Source organism: Vidua macroura, chromosome 3, assembly GCF_024509145.1.
Source record: "Vidua macroura isolate BioBank_ID:100142 chromosome 3, ASM2450914v1, whole genome shotgun sequence".
Taxonomy (NCBI): Eukaryota; Metazoa; Chordata; class Aves; order Passeriformes; family Viduidae; genus Vidua; species Vidua macroura.
Genome location: NC_071573.1, coordinates 4,734,795 through 4,758,697, shown reverse-complemented (window position 1 = coordinate 4,758,697; position 23,903 = coordinate 4,734,795). Strand labels below are relative to the sequence as shown.

Sequence of the window (23,903 nt, the reverse complement as noted above, 5' to 3'; positions counted from 1 at the left end):
TAGGCTTGGGGTTCCATATGTTTGTAGTTCCTTTCCTTGTGTCAAGATCATGCCTTTCCATAGTGCCCACTTTCTCTGTTCCCAGGCCCTTCTGTTTTTAATAGTCTAGCAGTATTAAACAGTAAGGACTTGATTTTTAAAATCATACAAGCTTGGGTACTGCATCTGTGTTTTCTTTGTCCTAAGACAAATTGTGTTAAATGATAAAAGTGGTCCCTGAAGAATTTCTGCTAAGAAATCTCAAGGCTTCTCTTCTCTTTAAGTGTTAATACGTATACTGAGATTTTTGTCTCATGCTACCTTGATATCTTTTCCACTTATCTGAAGCAGTTGTAGTTCCATGTAATATTTTTACAAGAATAATTATTGTCTTTATCATGATTTAACACAAGTTTCAACAGGGAAAATAAGCAATAATCCTTATGTGAGATCATGGAGCTGAGCTGTTTATTTGGTATGAGGTTAGGGGTAAAAATGCACAATTCATTATATATGGAGGCTTACTATAAGTAATTTACTCACTTTTAAAGAACTTGTTGATTATTTTGCTTTTTTAATGCACCTCTTGGGATAAACTGCTATATTCTAAAAATGTCAGTTCTGTCATTTCCCACTATTTTTTTTCTTTTTTTTTTTTTTTCTTTTTTTTTTTTTTTCTTTTTTTTTGTTTGGTTTATTTTTTTTCCTGAACCACTTCAAATACTCTGAGGAGTGCTCAACGTGGAAGAAAATAAATGCTGGTAGATGTGAGTTGCTGTGTTCAGATTGCTGCTGTACTTTAAGGTTAGCCAAAGATGACTTTGAGCTTCTGTGCTGCAGTGCAAGAGAGTAAAAGTGGCTTCAGCCCTGACTAATATTGGAGGTAGGGTATGTGCTCACTCTTGGATGTGGATCTGACTCCTTTTTGCTGGGCAGCTGCCATCTTTTGAATTTAGGAACATGCTACAAAATCTTCTGATAGAAACTGGGAGAGTTCCTCCTTTTGTAGGAAACCAGAGTAGTTGACTTCATATTTGAGAAGCCAGAGTGATGGACTGTTCAGTCAATACTGCTATTTTCATCTTCATGATCAAGCTTTCATGGTAATTAGGTTTCAGATTTAGGATGCTGCTTTCAGAAGTCCACAGAAAACTGTATCATTCCTACAAGTGGCATGAGCACACTGTTTGTGCAGTTGAATAGTTACAAGGGAAGAGGATAATAGTCCAGCTGTAAAAAAAGTCATTGTGGTAACACCTAATTTCAGCACCCACTAATTGTGGGGGTATTTATTTAATGTACTTTCAATAGAGAGCTGGGAGACAACCAGCTTGAATGGCCTGAAACTTAGAGACAGTCAGTTAAAAACTGCTTTTTAACAGGGCAGAGGTGTAACAGTTCCTCAGTAGGTAGTGCAGAGAACCAGAAGGCCCAAGAACAGACAATCCTTCATTTGTTCTTTTTCTCATGTGATAATGTTGAGGCAGATTTGTGATGGTGCTGCTGACACTTCAGATAAACACTGCTTCCTGCTCCAATCTGCTGTCCTTGTGCCTCTTAAAAGATTGTGTTTTAATATACATACATATATATATTAGATATATATATATACATATCATATATATTTATAACTGCACTTTGTACCCTGGGATTAGCAGACCAAGCCTTAGACAAAATACATTGTAATGCATATTAGTCTGAAGACAGGTGATCTCCCCTTTGTGCTTAGATGACTTTCATGGCCAAGTCATCGTCTCTTGATTCCTGTGGTAGGTGGATCCATCATACTGCCATCATACTGCCATCATACTGGATCTTTGTTCTTTTCTTTGTTTGTTTTTTTTTTTTTAATAACAATAAGGTAATTGCTATGCTGCTGGTAGCCCTCATTAATTGGTTGATTTATTTATTAGGGGAAATATCATTCCAGTTGAGCTTTCCCTTTTGGTGCAGAGTGAGCTGTTGCCTGTTGGGTGAGGTTTCTGTGAACTGCTCAAGGTTGTTCCTGAGGGCTGAGTGTACCATGATGAGAGAAGCAGCTTGGAGGGGCTTTTTCTCTTCTCCATTTTAAAAGAAGTGTTGTATTACTGTATTAAGGCTGTCGGCCACCTGCTGAAGTTGAGGAACTCAACTTGATCATGCAGGCAAATAAATGCACAAATAGCTTTTATTTTTATCCACTGTTTTTCCTTGCACGTGTGCATATTTATGCAGTCAGTGCTGTGGCCAGTGTTTCAGCTTTGTCAGAGGGTTTCTGAGCAGCAGATGTGAACATAGGGTAGGTTCTTGTCCTTCTCACTGCTGGCTGAGAAAGGTCAGGGTGCTCTAGTAGAAAATGTGGGTTTATAAACCATTTGTGACTTAGATACAGCAACTACTTCTGAATTTCTATGCCAATATATATGGGCTATTTAAGTTTTTCCTCACTGAAATAAGCATTCCCGTATATCACTCTTCTGAGATGTGCACAGACAGCAAGAGGAACCTCTGCCCCAAGAGAGGAAGTGTTACAAGAATTTTTGTTGCCTTTCCCTTACTCCCCTAACTTTGGGGGAGGGACTCATTCAAGTTGTCAGTGTATAAACAGGAGCAGAGAGAGCCTGATCCAAAAGGTGAGAGAAGAGTTAATGCTTACTTTAAAAGCCAAGAGAGACCATAGGGATGAGTGAACATTACCACGATAATAGTCACGTGTCTGGTGTCTTTCAGTCTCTTGAGTCCACAATAGCAAGTATTGTGGACATTCTGCTATTATTTTACAGCTGTTAATGAGGAGGAGTAACAGTCAGATTTATCTGGATGCTTTATATATTTCATAACCTCAATCACCAAGAAATAGCAGCTTTAAAGATTCAAATAGTGCTTGGCTAACATGTAGAGTGAGATGGCATGAGAAGTTTCTTGCCTCACTGTGGGCTGGTGTCAAGTGTAGCATTGCCTATTTCTTCTTCTCTTGCTGCTCCAGTTTCCCAAGGCAGGGCTGCAGCTGAGACATAACAAAGCTGGAATTGTGCTCCACTCTCCTGTTCAGCTAGGAAAGAGCACAGGACATAAGAGATGGCAGGGAGAGGAACCTGTGTGCTGAGATGGTGCAGGATGTCTCCAAAGCCCCAGGTGGAGGTTAGGCTTGTCTCTTGTTTTTTGTCCTTATTTTAAGAAAGGTAAGGAACTCACAGGTGTGTTGATGCTTAATTTGTTAATGTTTGGAGTCTGCTACAGAAATGCAAGTAAGTATTCAGTTACTAATCAAACCTTCCTCTGCTTTGAAGCATATAAACTAATGAAGTACTAACAAATGTGAAGGTGGGTGAAAAAAATGATAATGCAGCGTGAGTTCCCCGAGTTCAGGCTTCCCATTTTTCTTCTGCTTTCACTGTGTCAGATGTTTAGAAGTGTCAACATGATTGAGGACCAGGTAGAGAGCTTACGTGAGGCACAAACCTGATGCTGAGCAGGAAAGCACAGTGTTTTGGAATGTGGGGAGGTCTGACATCTGTTTGTAACCTTTTGTCACAAGTGGAAGGGATTATAGAACGACAAATAGTGATTCTTTGCCAATGGGCATGGGCTCCATTCAGCATTGCACAAAGCATGCCAATTAGATTTAATACAAACATTCCCCCAGAAAGATCACCTTGATTTAATTTTTCTTCAGATGCATAAAGTAGAAATAAACTGAAGCACTCTGTTTGGTCTTTAAAGACTAAGTACTGTATTTCTAGCTCTTGGCAGACATTGTCCACAAGTACTTCATGTTCCATTGGGCTTATGCCAAATTTAATGTACTGTGTGTACTGAAAGCATCAAAACCAGACTTACTTTAATTTTAGATTTTACAGTTACTGTTATTGATTTTTCTTAGAGCTGTTCCATCCAATCTGCTATCATCTTAATTTTTTTCCCTGCAGGAGTATGGGGAGGAACCATGACAGTCTTTGTGTGGCTAGGGACTGTTCATGTCAACGAGAGCTCTGCAGTGGCCAGACTCTCCATTTGTAGAAGCTAAATCAGCACACTGCATTATCTGTGAACTCTTTTCTTCAATACTGATTGATATGTTGTGACTGAGGACAGTGTTAAAAGCAGAGTCTGTCAACCGTCTTTCAAGAAACTTGATTTTAATAAAATCTTGAGACAGGAAGCTGAACATACCAAAAATTGTGAACTTTCATTTTTCAGCACTTCCATGCTGTATGAATAGAAAGAAGCCTGACAGAAAGACCTTGGACTCCAAAGAGACAAAAAGGGGATATGAGGTAGGGGAGAGAAGCAGAGCACAAGTAGGAATTAGGTAGGTAGACAAAGAGAGGAAGGAAATAACTGAGGGAAAGAATAGGATATAGTGCAAAACTGCCAAACAGTATGGGCTGGAGTGTTTGTAATGCTACAGTCCTCAGGTCTGCTGATCCCTGCCTGACAGCTGTGTCGGCTGGCCTCAAATTTTGGCTGTTCATCTTTTTCTTTTCAACCCTCAAGGCCAAGTAGCTGTGCATAAGCCAGGTGGCTCATAGCACAGGATGGAACAGGATTCCCCTCCATTGTGTTGATGTGGAGCAGCATGGCATTTGGTGAAGCCTGGGTTTTCCCTTTCACTCCTCCTGCTGAGGCTGCTTTTATTAAGTGGCAGTCTGTTCTGGTTTCTGCTCTGCAACTTTAACAACTCTAGCAGAGGGTAAAGTTGCTCAGTGCTTCAGAGACCTAAGTCTAAGTGGGGAAGTCCCTCTTGATAGACAGAGACTTAAAATCGCAATGTGTTCTACATTCCCTGTTAATAATAACCCTTGTAGTTCAAGTATGTGGGAATTCCAAGTTAGTTTGTATTGTATGCTTAACCATGGCAGGTTTTGGTGGTTTTGCTTAGGCCTCACTCTTACGCTGAAGTACTAAGCATGGTTTTAAGTCAGGTGTCTAGTTCTCAGCCATAGTTTATATTTCAGACTTTACTTCATCTCAGAGATGCTGATTAGTCTTTGGGAATGTTGCTTAAGCTTTGACAATCTTCAGATATTATCTCACACTCTTCAGAGACTGTATTTTGTGACCTACACCCCTCTTCTGATTCCACTCCATGTACTGGAGTCTCTGTTGGGGGCTCTTCAGTTTCTGCAGGCTGTCTTTGCTAGGCAGTGTCAGAAGATGCTTTCCCATCATGCAACCAAGTGACCAATTCAGAAGAATTGTTGGTGGAAGAATTTTCCAACTGGACCATAAACCTGTGTTAATGTTGGTGTATCCCAGGTTTTATTGTAGCAACTGATTATGGAGGTACCTTGCATTAATGTGAGCAGACAAAATACTGCCCTGTGAAGAAAAGAAGTGTGTAGGAAATGACTAAACCTTGAAGACAGAACTATAGGTTGTTCTAAGTGTATTTTTGTAACTGAGACAGAATTTTAATTTTTTCATTAGTTGCTGTTACTGTGCTCGTTTTCAAGCTTAATTTTACAACATCCTTCATATAAGCTTAGTTTTAACTCCATATTCATGCTAATAAGATTATTGCTGTGCTAAGCAGTCTTTTACTGATGAGTATAGCTTCTGTTACTTAAAAGAACAAAAGAAGTTGAATAGAAGAATGAGTATACAGAAAACAAAATTAGCTCTAGTTAAAAATGGGAGTAAATTTTCCTTGTTTTTCAAGATTTAACATAGCTTTTAAGTACTGCTCAGAAATAAATTCTTATTTCCTGTTATCTCACCATTAATTGGCCCATGCATTTACAGATACACAATTTTAGTATTTTTCTGGAAATGAACACAGTCATATGGAAGGTGGTCCCAACTCTTGGTTCTTTTCATCTGATCAGGTGCACTTGTCACTGAGTAAATCCAGTTGAGAAAGAGCCTGGAGGGTGGGTCTGTGGAAATCATGGTTGTGCAGAACCTTGTGCCATGCAGCTCCTGGGCCACAGGCAGCCCTGCTGCTTTTGCAGGCAGCAGTGCTTTATGCCACCTTAAAATTGTTTAACTGCAGAATGTGTTCCTGCTATATGTTAGCAAATAAGTTAAGGCATTCCTGCAGTCATGCATATAGGGGATACATAATAGCTCTGTGATGCAGGGCTTCTGTCTTTGCATGCAAAGCTCATGCCTCTGTGCTAGTGGCCAGGTTTGTCAATGAAGAGAAGAATTTGGAAAGGAACTCTGGAGTTCATCTGGTCCAACTCCCCTTACTTTAAGTAGTTTGAAGTTAAAGCCAGCCCTTTCATCCCTTTATTTTGCATGGTTTTGAATAACACACAGCCAGGGTGTCTGCTGACAGCACTTTTCTAATGCTTATCTGCAACTGGCAGTCTTCTGTAAATGTAAAACTATGACTTATCCAGTAAAATTCCAGAAGATAGTCTTAAATTTCAGTAAATTCTGAGCGTACCAACTGGCAACTGAATTCCCTCAGTAATGTTGAAGAACTGAGCATTTGAGTTGCTTTGCACTAGGAGTACTGACTGGAGAGAGGGGTGTATGCTGTGTTCAGAGACATGTTTATTTCAGGAGACACTGAGCCAACCTCGAGGAAACCATTCTTTACAGTGGCTGTGAGTGACAGGTGGATCTCCTACCTGTGCCTCTGCCAGCTGACACTTGTCGATTGCTGATGTGGATGGGGCTTAACCATATGGTCTCACTCTGGCTTTCTCTCGCAGTGTTGAAAATCGTTGTCCTGTGTGCACTAGCAGCTAACTGAGCTCAGCTCACTGTTGACAGCCACCATCATCAGCAGGTCCCTTTCCCTCTGCGCGTGAGGCTTTTGGTTATGTACCGTAAATCCAAGTGGAAGCGCGGGTACAATCTCGAGGGGCTTGGACACGGTGAGTTTGCATCTGCACAGTTGTTCTACAAGAACAAACTTCTTTATACTTGCACTTCTTTTTAAATTTTTCATCTAGAGAATTTGGTAACTATTTCTAGAGTCCCTTTCGAATAGAGCTTTTATTTACCTGTGGGAGATTTTGATTGAGATAAGCTGCTAAAAGTACAAGTGTAGAACAATACAAACTACTTCTATTGTCTTGCTGTAACTATCTGTAAAGATATTTTTTCTCTAATCACTATATTTTTTTTAAAGAAGTGGAAGAAAATGCTTTAAGTAGTTATTTGGATAATATCTCTACAGCAACCACAGCTTTTATAAAATACAGATTATTATATTAGTGACATGTCTACTAAACTGTTCCAAATTTACTTTCTCATGCCCTAATGTTGGCTTTCTACCTAAGGTTATTTCCACAGGCTCTGATACAATATTTACTGCCTGGTGAGAGTGATGCCTTCTCCGTCTCATCTCTCTGGATTGTGCACACACATAGCTTCTCCCTCCCCAGATCTGAGCTATGCAGTCCTTGGCTTGTCTTTACTCCAGACCTGCTGACCAGAGTTTTACCATGAGCTGAGTTTTCAGCCTAACTTGAGAGAAACAAATTAATTGTGGGTGTTTCCTCAGAGGTTCAGGGAGCTATGCCTTGAGTTTTGTTATTAGACTGACTGTATATCCTTCTGATGTGGTAGGCTTAAAATTCTTGCATTGCTTTCTGTAGCTTTGCCTGTGAATATATCTGTAGCTTGTTCTTTTTCCTTAGCCCTCTGGTTTGAGGACAACAGCTGCTGCCTTCTCTCAGTACTGCTTGAACCAAAGTAGCAATGTGGTGTTGTGAGAACATCAACTTTACCTTGCTTAGACCAGTTTTCAAGTGGGGTTAATGTTAGTGAAATTGAGAGTACAACCTCAAGTACAAAGGGTGTGATTAAATGCCAGAAGTCCTCTCACTATTAACTTTGAAAATGTTTATGGTTTTATTTTACATCTCAGGGGATTGGAGCAAATAGGCATGAGATGCTAATCATAATAATGTTTTTCATGATCAAAGCTATCAGTACTTCAATGGCTGTTATTTCTGTTTCAACTGCCAAAGTCCTGAAACTAGTTATGAGCAGTCAGTATTGGTGGTTAACAGCCTGAAACATTCTAGGTATGGGAAATACCACTTCATTATTCAACATGACTTTGCTGACTTGAATTCTTGCTGCATGTTTATTTTAGTTTCTGATCAGCCCTGTATTTCACTGCGCCTCTTGATTTTCTATCAAATTTCTATCATGAGTGAGTTCTCAGTCCAAAATTCCTTATCTCTGCCAGTATGTTTCAAGGGGAAGGTCAAGAGATAGTGCAGTATGGTCTAGACCTTTAAAAGTAACATAGGTGTTACAGCTTTGTTTTATGAACTTGAGAGTCTCGTTGGAAAATGCATTAGGAAGACTTTTCTGTCATGGTGGTCAGAGAGGACTTGCTGTGTTCAAGTACTTGTACATAGGCCAAAAACACTTGGAAAAACTCTAGGAAGAGCTGTGAAACAGTGTTGAAGCTGGTGGCTTGGGAAGCTGGAGGGTGCCTGGCATTTAAGTGCTTCATCTCTTCAGAGAAACAGCACACAATTTAAGTACTATACGTGTCAGTGAACATTGTCTCTGAGAGCAGTGTAATTATTTTGAAGGTCTGGGGTTTATCCAGAATCAGAGTGGTGAATTAAATTACATGTCCAGTCAAGATTTGCTCTAGTACAATCTTGCATAGGTAGGCTGATAGTGATCTTGCTTATGCTGCTGAATTCAGTTGCCTTCAGTGCAGCTGAATCCTTACTTAGCTGCATAACTGGGCTCAAGTATCAGGTTTGGTGAAGCTACCTGGTAGATGATGAAAAACTGAATATGGGCTTCAATTCCATAATTTCTGTTCCTTGCTTAGCATGCTGTTTTTTCTTTCCTTTTTTTCTTTCTTTTTTTTTTTTATACAGTATGCTTAGAAACAAAGTCAGTCCTGATGCTCAGTACAATTGATCATCTGTTAATCAGATGAGCTACAAATCTCAGTTTTATTTTTGTGAAACGTTGGGAAAGTTTAATATAGTAATAAAAAGAAAGAGAGAGAACTGTCTGCTGCTTTGTTACTATGACAGGCAGTAATCCTTCCTTGCTGATCAGTACCTTAGTTGTTCCAGCCATGGCATGATGTAGTTTTATTTTTTTAACAATGGCTTTATTTAGATTATCCTTTTAACTAATGGTTTTGGCACGCTTTAAAAAGACACTTAAGGAAGAGTATCTTGTTGCAGAATTCCAATCTGGGTTAAACTTACAGGCTGCAAGTATTTTTATTTTTTAAAATTTAATTAGAGAATCTTCATTTGTGACAGTAAAAACCATCTTTGGGGCATGCTGACTTTGCAGGCAGTTACCTGAAAGTCTGAAGTTCTGTCAAAGGATTCGGCTTTCTGTACGCTGGAGCTGGTTTACATTACTCTGTGCATTTGTGGCCGAGCAGAGATTTCATGTTGCTTTCAATTAACAAGAAAGCTTGTTCTTATGATCTTTGATTTCAGTTGGCTGCCACTTCTATGGGAGTTTTGACTATACAGTTCAATGCCCCTTTGTGTTAGGCCTTCTGTTATCTCTGCTTAACTTTTTATTCTAGACCTCTTTTGTATTCTAGACCTTTAGACCAGTAAAGATAAATCTTGCTGTTTCAGTGTATACAGTCATGGTGGTATTGTTTTGGGGGTGAGAATTGCAGCCTTTCTTTTTCTTATACGATTTTTATGGTTTAGGTAGACTTCTATATTAAAAGTTAAGGAATAAGCACCATGCTATGTCTTTGGGAAACAAAGACATTTATTTAAATGTATTAATAAAATAATTAGTAACTAACATGTGAGGATTTTCATATTGCTGAATGAGGGAGGATGACTGGACGAGACAGGACTACTATGAAAGAAATCCAGTAATTCCTAAACATGTCCCCCTTCATGTTAGGCTCAGTCCTCTTTTTAAAAAGAAGGACCTAGAACATATAGTCAGTCCTGCAGCTGGACTTGGGCAAATGCTCGTACAGCAAATGTGAAGATGCTTAGATGTAAGTTTTAACAACAGAAGCAGTAAAATACAGGTCTCTAGGTCTCTGTCACAAAACTGGGAATGTGCAGTTGTTCCCAAAAGTAGTGCTTTGCTCCACAGGCACCAAGCTCTAAGTCACAGTTCTTGTTGGGCAAGTTTCAGGGCTGAAACTTTATGTCAACAGCTGCACGTCTGCATTTTGCCTATAATATTTACATCAGTCTTGAGTAAATGAAAAACGTGTATCTTATTTCTGATAGAGAGCTACTACAAATGTTAGATTTTAAGCTCAGGCTATAAACTGGTTTTAAAGTGGAGACATCTGTAGAAAATAGGTTTTTTTGTGCTTACCTGTTTTTATTGTTGTTGGGTTCTTTAAAATTTTTGTGCAATTTAAATTAAGTCGCTTCCTTCTAACAAGGGAAAAAAAAGCCTCAGCTTGGAAGTGATTACTAAAAGAAAATTGCTTCACCTCAGAAACTAATAAAATTATTGGAGCTGATATACTCCTCATGTTGGTTTTGTAACATTGTATAGTGTTGATAACATTTCAGAGTGGCTGACCGTGCATCTTTTTGTCCTAGCAGTCATGTTTGCACGCAAGGAATACCTAATATAAAATTGAGGAGAGCAAGCTTCTGACAGTGCTCTAGTTATTTGTATGGTTCAAGGTTTATTTTGGGGACATGTAACACACACACACTTCCATCAGTGAAATGCTAAAAGTGCAGAATGACTTCAGTGTTTAAAAAAGCTTAGGCACAACAGTGGCTGCTAAGCCAGAGAAAGTGTTATCTTTCCTTTATGTTTAGAGAATATCTGTTCTACAGCTGGGGTTTATGTTATTGCAGTAAGACTGAGCACGCTTGAAAATTTGTTCTGCCACCAAGTTGCATTGAGGCAACACACAGTGAGTGCTAAAGGCAGCTCTGATGATCATCCTGACAAACTCGTAGTTTTCATCAAAACTCACCTGACACTTCATAAAGTCATGCTGGGTGTCTGGTGTCAAATTGGCTCCAATGACTTTGCCATATTTGAAGTTCTTTAGGTTTTTTTAGTATTTCTGTTGAATAGTTAATGATATAGATGATATTCCTTTAATGTTTGAAGGGTTTTTTGGTTGTTTTGTTTTACTTTGAATTGGCATTGGTCCAGAAGCTTGACTGTATCAGACATCTCTGACGAATCTGGGTAGTGTCTTCTTTACTTGTCAAGGTTGCCCGTGACAGTTCATCACCTCCAGAGCCTTCTGTTCTACAAAGGGATGGCAGGAGGCATCGAAACAGCAAATTGAATGTGAGCAGAGCTTCTACAAACCTCTATGAATAGGTGTGAACCAGGCACCGCTGAGCTGTGAGGGGCTATTAGCAATTTGAAACAATGTTCACAAACAATATCAGTCCGGACAGGGCCAATCTACCCCGAAAAGCTTGCAAAGATCACTTCTGAAGAGCCAGATTTCTTGGTATGAATCGGTCTGCACTGAATGGCTGACTAAAAAGGGGCAAGTGAAATGGCTTCTCCAGACTAGATTGTTACTGTTACATTTGCTGTACTAGGAAAACAGGACCTAAGGTTTCCGTGGAAGATATACACACAGGCAGCGTATGGGTTAAAGTGGAGGCTTCTCTTAATCTCTTTCCCAAGGTTCAGAAAGGAAGAAATCTGTACTATATTAACCAGTCAATGTGGTTAATAAATAAGTGGTGCTGTAAATCATGTGAAATTTATTTCCAAACTCTTTAAAGTACAACTATGTTCTGAATCGTCTGGTACTGTTCAAAAATCACTTGGTTGTGGTGCTGTCAAAACTGCTGTTTTTGTGGCTGTATGCTCTTTTCAGTGTATTTGCCCAACAGTGTTTCCTATTTCTTGAATGGAAAAATTCTTCTTTGAGAGAAAACAAGTAATTCTTTGCACAAAGCCTGCCTCTCAAGCTGTACAGGTACAAAGTGCAGAGCAGAGGTCATTACTAGAAGCGAGTTTGCAAGTGTGAAGATACTTCTACATGTCAGAAAAATGCCTGCATAAGAAAAAAAAGTAGATTTTATTTCATGCTTGTATTAGTTCAAATCTAGCTCTTAACTGTTCAACCTTTTTTTTTTTTTTTTGCTTTGGAGGCTTCTCCAGGTAGCTTTGAAATACGAGCTGGTAAGTACAGAGAGCCAGAGTTCTGGCCAAGCTAGAGCTTTAAGCATGGGTTTTTGTTTAATGTTTTGGGGGAGTTTTGGGGTTTTTTTTCTTTTTTTTTTTTTTTTTTAGAAGAAATTGTTGAGCTGTTTGGTTGAACATTTTATGTCAAGTAAATAAACTATCATTAGTTAATGAGAAATATGCTGACCTTGTATGCTCAAACCTCAGTTTTAAGAGTCTTAGTTTCTAGGCCAAATTTTGACAGTTTATATTCACACAGAATTCTGCTGTGGAAATCTTTTGGATCAAGGAAGAACATTTTTTGTCTTCAGGTGCACTTTCCTTGCTGGTAGAATTACAAAGAGCCACAGTGCTGCCTTGCTAATGTAATTGCATTAGAATTTTAATGTGAGGTAGCATTGAAAATGCTGGGGCAGTCCATGAAACTACAGCTGAACCTTTTAACACTGCCTCACTTTGGCATTTGCTGGAAAAATGTTCTGCCACAGTGCCTGTCACTATCCCTGTACTCTACCAATCTAAAATTACTTTTATCTTAATCTGCTAAATTTTGTCTGACATATACTGAATAGACAAGAAGCAATACAGATTTCAAATGCATGGCTCTTTTGAAAACAAACAGATCACTCTCTTAGTACCAAAATGCCTTTGCTTATCTTTTATGACCCACACTCTTGGGAATATTTCTTCTTCCAGATGTAACTGAAGGCTGTACTAACTTAAAGTTGCCATATTGAGCTAGATACCTTCCCTTAAAGGTAACATTTTTCTTTGGACATAGAAAATTGAAAATTTGAAACTAGTGATAACCTTGATAACCTGCAACTGTAAGTCAAATGTGAAACAATGATTTCCTTAGCTCTTAATTAATACCTGACTATATGGTCAGACCAGAGTCCCTTGGTTCCCTATAGAAATAGTACAGCTCTATCTCCATGGTTCTGTCCTGGGCTTTTTTTGCTGGGAATATATTTGGCACAATAATACCAAACATTGCATGTGATAAGAGCCAAGAGTAGCTACTGGTTCTCCCTTGTAGCTCTAAGGAAGTAACTGTATTTCTGTCTCAGCCAAGGAGTAGAATACAGGGATAGCATCTCTAGCACTGAGCTGCTGCTATTTGGGAATGACCTTTTTTTTTTGTTAGGTGTTAGTGCCTGCATAGAGGTAAAGTGTAACTGGCTGTTTATTTTTATAAGCAATAAACCTCTTACTCAAATTGGATTAGAAGTGTAGGAAGTAAAGTATTGTGCCTGTATATGCTAAATCATGCATTGCCTATGAGATTAGAAAGGAAAGAAAAAGATCTGATCAGCTGGCATGGGATTTTTTTTTCACTGAGTGGTAATAAACTCTGAACAGGCAGGGAGTCCAACACCAGAAGGTATTGGAACTGTCCTGTTTGAATTCCTGGCTGTAGGAGGTGATGTACATGGGAGCTAAAGTGTGCAAAATGTTAGCTTTGTGTTTATGTATAAATGCAAGTTGTATAAGCATAAAAGTTGGTTCACCTTAGTTTTTAAGGGGCAGCTTTTAATGTATCAGGACATACTTCAGTATTCCTCTATTAGGAACCTATTGCATGTGACAAGTAATCAATTCTTGTTCTCTTGGGTTACTGCCTAAAGTAACATTTGTTCTGTACCTGAGCTCATAAAACAGTATTTAAAGTATTCCTAAAAAGATGTCCTTGACTGTCAGAAGTGCAGGAAACAGAGGTGCTGAACCCCGTGATTGTACAGAGCTCTGACATCTCCACAGGCCACTGTGCAAACCTGACCCTTGGCTTGCAGAGAGGAGGCAGCCCTCCACAGCTCTCCAGAGGAATATGGGTCATGTGCTTTCATGTGCAAATGCTGGAGGTGATATGTTTAGAAAGGACCAAGTTTTGTACCTTGTGTAAAGACTGCCTAAAGTTTGAAGGGAGGGGGAAGAATATAGTAAGATGCTTATGTTTAATAGCAGTGATTTGCAAAATATTCAGGTGTGAGCTACGGACTTGGGACACTGACCTGCAGAAGTGAAGGGAGCTGTTTTGAGGTGTTTTGAAGTGTTATCCAGCACTTTTTTTACCAGAATTGCAGAGGGACTACAGTCAAAATGGTGAGTGTTCAAGAGTTTAGTAAGGGTGGTTAGGAATTTAGGATAAAGCAGAGGGCTGTTGGATAGATTCGAGTTTTTGCTTCACAATCTCTTTAAGGGTAAATATATTTGTCTTCTTGTAAGAGATCCATTTGTGTGATGTGGGAGTTGATTAGAAACTGTACTGAATAGTTTTTAAACTTTGTCCCTCTTAGCATAATCTTTCTCTAGAATGTGAGTGTGAGGAGACAGCCAGTTATAGCTGAATTTCTATAACTGAATAGTCTTCCTATCTTTTTTTTTTTCTAATCTGAATGAACAATCTAACATGAAATGTTTTTCATCACTGAGATAAAGATGTTTTTCAGAACTGAAAATGTTACTTCTAGCAACTGTCTTAGGGTTCTCTGTACAAGTCCATGGTCAAATGATCTGGCTTTGTGGGAATGAAAAATTTCAGGTAATGCAGGTTCAGCTAGTTCTGCTATAACCTTAAAGGCTTTGCAAATACAAAAATTGTGTCTTGGAAATGAATTCAAATTGGACCTCTCTTTATTTAGGGGAAACCATAATACCTGAAGCTCAGTGAATCTGTGTTCTGATGCTGAAAGATTGCTGAACAACATCTAAAAAAGACTTTAAGGAAGTGCTTATGCATAGCCAAGATTAATTGAACCAGAAATGATCCTAGAGACCTTAAAAAGAAATCTGTTACAATAGCTTTTCCCAGGTACCTGGGAAATTAATGTTTACTGTCTTGGAAAGAAGCCTGGTGCACCTACATCTGTATGGCTCTGACTTGGCAGATGACTTGCATCACTTTGACCTTTTTGGAAACAAATGTGCTTTCTTCAGAATGAGGCTTTCCCTATCATTGTTTCAGTCTTGAATTTTTAGGAATTCAGCACATCTGATGCTTGAGGTGGTACTTGAAGCCAGGTGAAGAACCATCTGTCCTGGTTTCAGCTGGGATAGAGTTAATTTTCACAGCAGCTGTTACAATGCTGTGTTTTGTGTTTAGGATGAGAATAGTTTTAATGCGCTGATGTTTTGCTGAGCAGTGCTTACTCTGAATCAAGGACTTTACAGGGTCCCATGTTCTGCCAGCCAGGAGCTGCACAAGCAGCTGGGAGGGAGCATGGCCAAGACAGGTGACCCAAACTGGCCAAAGGGATTCCCATCTGGAATCGTGCCCACTATTGTAAACTGGGGGAAGTTGGCTGGGAGGGGCTGGCTGCTGCTCATGGATGGTCTGGGCATCAGTCAGTGGGGTGGTGAGTAATTGTGCATCACTTTCTTGGGTTTCCTTTCTTTCTCCTTTTATGTTGTCTCTCTTTTCCTTATTATGTTTTGTTTTAATTTATTTCAATTACTTAATTGTTTTTATTTCAACCTGAGGGTTTTACCTTTTTTTCTCTGACTCTCCTACCTTTCTCACAGGCCAGGCGAGGTGTGAGCAAGCTGCATGGTACTTGGTGACTGGCTGGGGTTGGTTAAACCACAACATTGTTTTAAGAGCAGCTTAATTCCCAAATGTCTTACTTGGGCAACAGTTGCTGTGTTGAATTGCTCATTGGGCCCCATTTCTTTTGTGAAGGACTTCCCTGGTGTAGTTGAGGGACAGGCACACAAAGATGTAAGGGCGGAACAGGACTTCATAAGAATGCTCATTAGGTTTGTCTGATGGCAAAGTGTGACTCCTGTGATGGGAAATGCCTCTGTGTAGGGTGATAACTTGTTGCTACTTTGTAACTAGGCTGCTTCAGTCACAAATTGCTCCACAGTTGCTTAAGGGCCTCTATGGCTGCACGAGCAACATTTTAGAGTTGGCAAATCTGTTTGAAGGAGAATTTGTTGTGCCTTAAGAATTCAAGGTTCTGTTTAGGTCTTTTACTCAGCTGTCCTGCAAATCTAATTAACCTCTCCTACCCCTTCCAGAAGTGGTCAGTGTAGAAGAGTTCATAAAGTACCATCTACCCTTCATGTCACAGAAACTTGAATGTAGATAAGGGTTCTTATCTGGAAGCTGTAGCTATCACAATGGACCTTTGTTTTCTTGGCCCTTGTAAGAACTTTCTTACTTCTTGCCAGAAGCCACCACACTGTAGTGCAGGGGATTAGGTCATTTCCTTCCCTTCTCCTCTTCCTGCAGATTATTTGATTAGCATTTCTATTGTATACTCTAAATAGCATGTTCTTGGCTTCAGGCTGCTCCCCCCCTCTATAATCTCTTCAAAACACTCTAGTATGACTTTTTATTAGCAGCGTGACATGGGAACTCCTTGCACAGAGATTACATGTGACGTAACACAATAAAAGATTAATGAGGCTGGTAAGTCAGTAATCTTCCCTTCTTTCTTCTTCCCTCATGCACCTGAGATTAGGCTTCTGGGAACCCCCTAACAGTGTTAATGCCTTACAATACATGAAATATTTTTCTTGTTTGGATATCATTTGCTTTGATCAGAGTTCAGCCTCTGACTTAATGGAAAACAGAGTTCAGGTTGTGTATAGTGTATGTTCAACATTCAGCATTGAGTGTACAAATAGACCTCCCCCGTGGGATCATTACACGTCCTGGTCTTCCACCAGGTGTTTTGCTCCCTTTTCTCAGTGTTTCCTTTCCTTCAGTCTCTGTTTTTATATACCCTGTGTGCAGTCATTTCAAGCTCTAACGCTGCATGGGGTTTTTAGCCCACTCCTTGCCTGTTTTGTTGAATAAAATTATCAACAGGTTGTTTGGAATATCAGTCCTGAAATGTTGTAGTAATATACAGATAAGGATAACTGCAGCATGAAGAGTTTGCCATTCAGGCTTCTTGCCAGTCTGGACATTAGAGGCCATGGTGTTGTCTGTTGCTCCTATGTGTAAGGCTGTCATTTTAGCTGGAACAGCTAGAAATGCATTCCTCTTCAGAGCTCATGTTGAATGTCATTTGAAATCACGTAATTGTATCAAACTGTACAGCATGTTTGTGAGTCAGATAGAAGAACATGACGATAGAGCCCTTTATTTCCTTAACAACTTCAAAGAAAGAACCTCCTCTGCAGTTCAGCCTCACTTTGTGAAATTAGTAGTGATATCTTGGGCTGCAGATTGCATTGTTTTAGTCTGGCATGGTATCTGTACTCCAGGAGAAATCAGATAGCTCACCTAGCCACAGCGTGCTGGAGGCATTTCATTCCAGTCCTAAAGGCTGGCGTAGTTCTTGTGATTCCATGAAAATCATTAAACCCTCCTCATCATAGAAGTGAGGGGCAGTGCTGACACAAGAACAGCTGAGTAGAGCATGGCTGTGAGTAAACACAGGCAGGGAGACAAAGTGGTTCAAACTCTGTTGGGTGAGATTCAGAGGCAGCCACATAGAAGTGTGCCTAGGGGCAAAATAAACCCCCAAAAAAACCTGGATTAAGATGGGGCACGATTAGCTATAAAAAGGACATTGTGTGGTGTTGTCTGATCTCTCCAGAGGGTCACTAATATGAAGGCAGGTAAGGATTATCTGCAGGAGGCTGGTTGGGGTGGTAGAAAGCAAATCCACCTGCAGCTGCTTCTTAGGTGGCTGCAGCATAATCTACAAGCTTATTAACCTGAATGCTGAACTGCTGCAACTGTAAAATAAAGAATGTCTGGGAATAAAGGAGTTCTAGAAACAAATTAGTCTTGAAGTTCTGCTTTTCAGGATATTTTGAAACAGTACAACTCAAGTTTTACAACTTGTGTGAGAAAAGTAATGCAGTTTAGAAGTGGTCATACCAATGTAACTAATCACTGTGGTTAAATACCTGAATACAGAACAGCTTTTGTACTCTTGGTGCTGTATCTGTGTGTTAAGTGATACTAATGCAGTCCTGATGTGGTTTTCTTTTTTTTTCCTTTTAAAACAGAGTCACAAAAGCAACCCTTAGTCCTGATTAAAACAGCATTCAAGCTGCCAACTTTGCATAGGCTAGGATGAAACAGAAAGTACTTGAAAGTGATGAGGGAGGTGGGGTGATGTGACTCCTCCACCCCAGTAAAAATTGCCATTTTAAGGATCCACACATTACCAGTGGGTTTGTGTGCCAGTGGCATGAGGCTGTTGATTTTTTGGCAGGGAGGAGGATGCAGCCTAAATCTCAAGATCAGGCTTGATGAGTCCCTGATGTTTCTGTTGAGATGGATGCAGAAGGTCCCTATCCCCTCATTTGCGTTGGTATAATGGGATTACAGAATAAACACACAAACAGATAAGCAAAATTATCTGGGTTGAAATAGTTGGAGATTTGTGTGTGGTTTTGGTTTTTCCCTTAGACCCATGCCAGCTTAGTAATCTGATAGCTGTGATAATGACCATACCATTTCAGAGCAGTGTTCAGTCCTGTGGTTTTTTTTTGTCAAGCAGAAGAGTGGAAACAAGGGAGCACCTGTACATCAGTGTTTCTCCAGGCACTTTCCAGTGTTCAGCAGCTGTGGCTCAACCACTTCTGTGGAGCAAGGTGGTATCTTTGTGCTTAGTAATCTATGGTAGGAGGAAAAAAGTGTCTTTGACCCTATGTATAGTTTTATTTTCCAGAATAACCTATGACAAGGTGTTCTGCAGCTAAATTTTCTGGGTAGGTGACAAGATCCTGTAACAGGACAGCTGAGTACTTAAGGGAAAGTTTGCTATGGAGTATGGGTTGAGAAGAGAGAAAACACAGATGCATTCACCTTGTTCTCAGCAGTGAAGCCGACTTCTGTGGAGCTGCAACTTATGTTGTGTTATGGCATTATGAACAGAAAAGCTGCTTTGACAGTTCTTAGGTTTGAGTGTTACTCAGTGGCTATACTGTAAGGTGAACTGGGAAAGAGTTCTGTTAAAAAAATAACAGAGCAGATAAACCAACTTTAAAACATTGACAGATCAGTCCATAAAATTGTGTTTAAAAGTCTGAGGTCGCAAGCCAAGGAGAGAGCAGCAGAAACAGGAGCAGCAACAGTCATATGTACAACATGGAGATGTGAATTGTCAGGCTCTATCAACATTGCCTGAGCCAGGGTAACCATCTACCCCTTCTTCACCCACTAGAGCTGCGATGTAAAACTTGATGTAAAGGTTAAGCTACTGTGTCATATCGTGATTGCAGCAGCCTCGCAGCATTTGCATGTTCAATTCCACGAGGTAACTTGGAAGCTGTGGTAACTTGATCACCACTTTATGGCTCAGACATTTAAATTATCCCACCCACTGACTTGATGCAGTGATTTTGGTGTTGGTGGAATGAGAAATGAGCTCATAACCTGGTCTGGCACATGCAGATTTGCCTTTCTAAATGTGCATCCTACAGGATTGAGCTGTTTTAGAATCATTGGCCGTGACAGTCCAGTACACACAGGTGGCATCTGCAGAGGTGTCATGTGTCCAGTCCTACAGTATTAGTGAAAACAGAGATAGCAATGCCTGAAGAGTTTCTGCTGGTATAATTCTCAGTGTATTAAGAAATTACTCTTTGTGTGGGAGGTGAGGAAAGCTAGCTGGGCTAATAAATTATGGTTTAAAAAAAAAAAAAAGGTATAGCATGCATGGGTACAGTTATGTAAGAGAAGGAAATAAATCAGTGTTTCTCTGAGAACCTCATCCGCAGAGCTGCCAGGCAATTGGGCTGCAGTATTGTTCTCAACACACCCTCTGCTTCCTTTTTTCCTTTTTGGGGCCAGGGATGGATGAATTGATGGAGCAGGAGCAGGATGCTCGTTCTGCCTCCAGCCAATGCTGTGTGGTGCCGCGGTGTTTACCCAGCTTACGCAAGGCAGAGCCGGCCCCTCTCGAGGCAGGAGGCGCTTCCCACGGCTGAAGTAAAAGCACACAGAGCAGTCACTCAGTCTGGCAGTTGCTGGGGGTTTAAAGGAGTTGGTGGATTAACAAGATCGAAGGGTTGGGTTTTTTCTTCTGCACTGTGTAGGAATACTGCAAGGACACCAATATCCTGGTAAGTGCTCTGCATGCCGTCACTTTTCCCTTTTACTGTGGTATTGTTTCAGTCTCTCTTCTAAAAGTCTCCTCAGTTGCAGTGGTTTTCAGTGATGCGGTGGAAAGGAAATCTGAGAGCAGGCAGTGTGTCTGCAAGCTCCCCTTCCACCTCAAAGAGGCAGAGACATTCAAAGTGCACAGCATAGAAAGTGCTGTTTGATCATAAGTGTCAGTCACTTCTCATTTTTAGGGTGTAGAACAAGGTGCCTTAAAACTGCCATTACCTAACAAAATCGTACCAAGGGTAATTTCTCATGGAGCTGTTGAATATTTCTGTTGTCTAAACCAAGAAAAAGGCTTTAAATGTAACTGTAACTCCTATTTTTTTAAGATGATATAGTATGCTATATGAAAAGCTGTATGTAATACAAACAGCTATTTAGCAGATACTTTGGTACATGAACTGCCTTATCAGGAAGTCAGAGGCTCATAAAAAGCAAAACTGTAATGTTCGGGCATGTAGAACAAGAAGTCATTGTGGTTTTTTGCAAGCCCAGGCTCCTCAGCCATATATTCCAGTACAGGTGCAACAGACAGTGGATTTTCCTGGACTTGAAAAGCTCTACTGCTTTGTGTAAGAATAAGATGCCTCTGCTTTGGTCTAAGCTCTTAGGAATTTTAACTCTTGTGGCTGACTCTAAGTGAAAGTTGGGACTGCCTTTTTGTTTTCCTTGAGGTAATACTGTGTAATTAGTCTGAAGCAGTGGAGAAGGATAATGTTAAAGATTTCTAACTGTAGAGTTCTCTGCAGCAGAACTATGTGTCTATACTAGTATTGTACAAAGTTTTTTTCTTTTCTGTTTGTATGCAAGGCATACATATACATATTTGTATCTGAAGATACAAATAGGTATGCTATGGCTAATGAACACCTGATGTTCTCCTAGCATTTCTCTATGTAGTATTATTTTATGGCTTTTTCATACAGGTTACAGGTTACAATAAACTTCATTTGATAATCTGAGTGAAATGAAAATAAAATCAAAGCTACATTTTTTTTCAGCATAGTTTGTACTAACAGGCAAAATGCAAGTGCAGTTAAAGAGAAATCTGCAAATAATCTTATGAAGTAGCTTGTGTGAGTAACTGTGGCAGGTAGTTCGGCTGATGGAGCAAGGACAAGCTGCGGCGTTTGGCCCTCGCTCCGGAGGCTCTGAACCCTGTGCAGGGCTCCGCGCGTTGTCACCGCTGTATCCGAAAGGGGCAAGGGGGTTCAGGCTGCAGGTAAATGGAGCACGTTACCTGGTGAAGAACTTTCTCAGCTAATTAAGGATACAGATAATATTGCAGTGACAGCTTTAAAATAGACACCTTGTGCTAAAAGACAAATGTTGTTGGCTTCCCACACGCAGTCTGAATTACATCATTTATAACCCGTAGGAGGTTATCGTGGTTTCCTCAGGGGAGGATCAGCTGTTACTTTTCATAACTGAAAAAAATTCTGGACTGTTTCTTTTTCCAAGGGAATATTTTCAGAATTTATTTCTGTCAGTCTGTTGGAGTGGATCAGTATTGATTACATAAATCGTCCAGGTTTAATACGCCCAACCACATTCTCATGTCATCAATGGCAGTTCAGAATAAGGGAACTGAAGTTAGCAGAGGTCTGACTGAAATCAGACCCCTGTGCTTAGATGGGTTTTTTCAGTCTTCTGAAGAGGAATGCTATTTTTGAGTACTATCATAAAGTACAGACTTTCATATAGGTGCCTATAATAGAAGTCCTATTCTAAAACACTTCCCTTGTTCACTGAGCAAGGTTGCTTGTCCTCAAGGTGCTGTTCCTGTCTTTGCTGAAATTGCTGAGAGCCTCTCAGACCTGCTTCTGAGGCTGGAACAGAACCTGAAGCAGAATGCTAGATGCCAATTCAACCAAAACTGCTGTTTCTTACATTGGACAAAATTAGCTGTGGCCTTAGAGCAGAACAGTAGATTTTCTCTTGTCTATCAAGTTAATGCCCTTTTCAGAGTGTCCCCAGACAGTGGGTTTTTGTGTGTGTATGTGCTCTGACTCACACGACTTAGATGACCAGGCCACTAATGGCAGGTGTCCATGGTAAAAAGATGCTTTAATTCTGTTTGTGACAATGAAAAACTCCTCTATTGAGATTTTACAGATGTCCTCAAGGCATAGTAGTAGATAGCTGTTGCATTGGTTTATGCTTGATGTCCTGTGCAGGATTAGCTGCTTGCTCATTTCAGAGCTTGGCCTCGTTGCCTTGTTTTTGATATCTTGTTTTTGTCTGGCTTTCGTATCATAAGACACTTTTGTGTGTATAGTGGATGACTAAGCTTATTCTGAGTTAAAAAAGAAAAGGTTTACAGTATAGACTAAGGAAATAATAAGCCATACTAAAGCAAAAGGCTGGACTGATACTCCACACTCCCAAGGCTTCTTGGGGATTTTGATGCTGAAAAACTCCCTTTTCTAGAAATAAGAAAATTAATTTACCTTCCTTACAAGGGTAGTGTATGGCTATTGATGTAAAGTTGAAATTGCACTAACAGATGCTTCACTGTACCTTCCCTGTGCATCTGTAGTGAAGAATGTAAGCTGTACACAGAATGTGGCTAATCTCAAAAGTGGAGTCTGAAACCTGCTGATGGTAAAATTGCAGGTGTGTGTGGGAAGGAAACGTGAATTTGTTCTTAACTGGAAACTGGGAGAAGTGTTAAAACTGGTAGATAAACACATGTTCTTTTTACCCAGTGATCACTTCAGTAAAAACTATTTTAATACAAGCTTACAAAACTATTTATAGGAAAAACAGTTAAAGGAGAATAACTTCCCAGTGATGAGTATTACTTCTCCCATCACGTAGAAGAAAGTGATTTCTCAACCTTTGTCTCAGCTTTCAGAAACATAGTGATGCAAGGACCTGATTCCTTGTTGCTTGCACCAGTGGAGATCAGTAACATTATTGATATTGTCTGTGAAACCTGGCAAGTTGGGCTTGGTGGGAACACATACTCTCAAGCAAGCAGTCAGTCTGCTGCTGGGAATTACTGTGAGGTTTTGGGTTTGGGTGGCTTTTTGTGTGTGGGGGGTTTGGGTTTTCTGGTTTTTTTTTTTTGTTTTTTTTTGTTTTTTTTTTTTTTTTTTTTTTTTGTTGGTTTTGCTTGTTGCGTTTTTTTTTTTTTTTCTTTTTTTTCTCTGATTACTTATTGCCTCCTCCTTCCATGCTTGCAAGTATCTTCATTCTGAGAGACTAGTATTCTGTACAGCTTGCTTGTGTCTCTCAGTGACTTTTAACTTTAGTATTTTGGTAGTTTAAATCTGGAAATCAATCTACTTTCCTTTGAAGTGGTGAGATGTAACCATAGAAGAGAATATCCAGTGCTGAAATACCGTACATGTATTCAGAGGGTTTTGGTTTCTGATCTTGCAGTCACAGGAGACTTGCCTAGTGGAAACTGGAGTGATAAAGAGCTTAAATGTGTAAGTGGATATTGGCAAACTTGGATCCTACTTGTGTATTCTCAGGTGTTGTCACACTATTCAGTGTGAATTGTTTATTTGCAGTATGGGGTTTTAAATCCAAATAAAGCTGTAGACACTAATGTGTAAATCTTGAGGGATAAGGACAAAATCTTGTTTCATTGGTAATGGAGTTACTTATAATTTATGTCTAGCTGGTCAAAAGTGCACTTCAAGTGCATATTCCAGTTGCTTGATAGAATTGTGTAGGCTTCCTAAAATTAATTGTATTCCTGGAATAATTTAGGTTGGGGGGTTGTCTGGTTCAGTCCCTGGACTCAAAATGGGACTGGACTGCCTTTGATCAGGCTGTTCAGGGCCACATGCAG

General features: G+C 39.9%; 1 protein-coding gene across 3 annotated transcripts in view; it reads left to right on the top strand.

Annotated features, from left to right (window-relative positions):
• PELI1 (pellino E3 ubiquitin protein ligase 1) overlaps positions 1–23,903 on the top strand; it is a 46,894-nt gene that overhangs the window by 5,645 nt on the left and 17,346 nt on the right. For 2 of the 3 annotated variants that reach the window (XR_008436224.1, XM_053973225.1), the window contains exon 2: positions 6,624–6,788. The exons of the other annotated variant lie outside the window; for it this stretch is intronic. Coding sequence is in view for 1 of the 2 variants with exons in the window: in XM_053973225.1 (XP_053829200.1) it covers positions 6,734–6,788 (55 nt within the window). In the remaining variant the exon portion in view is untranslated. The remainder of the gene's footprint in view (positions 1–6,623; positions 6,789–23,903) is intronic. 3 annotated transcript variants of the gene reach the window in all.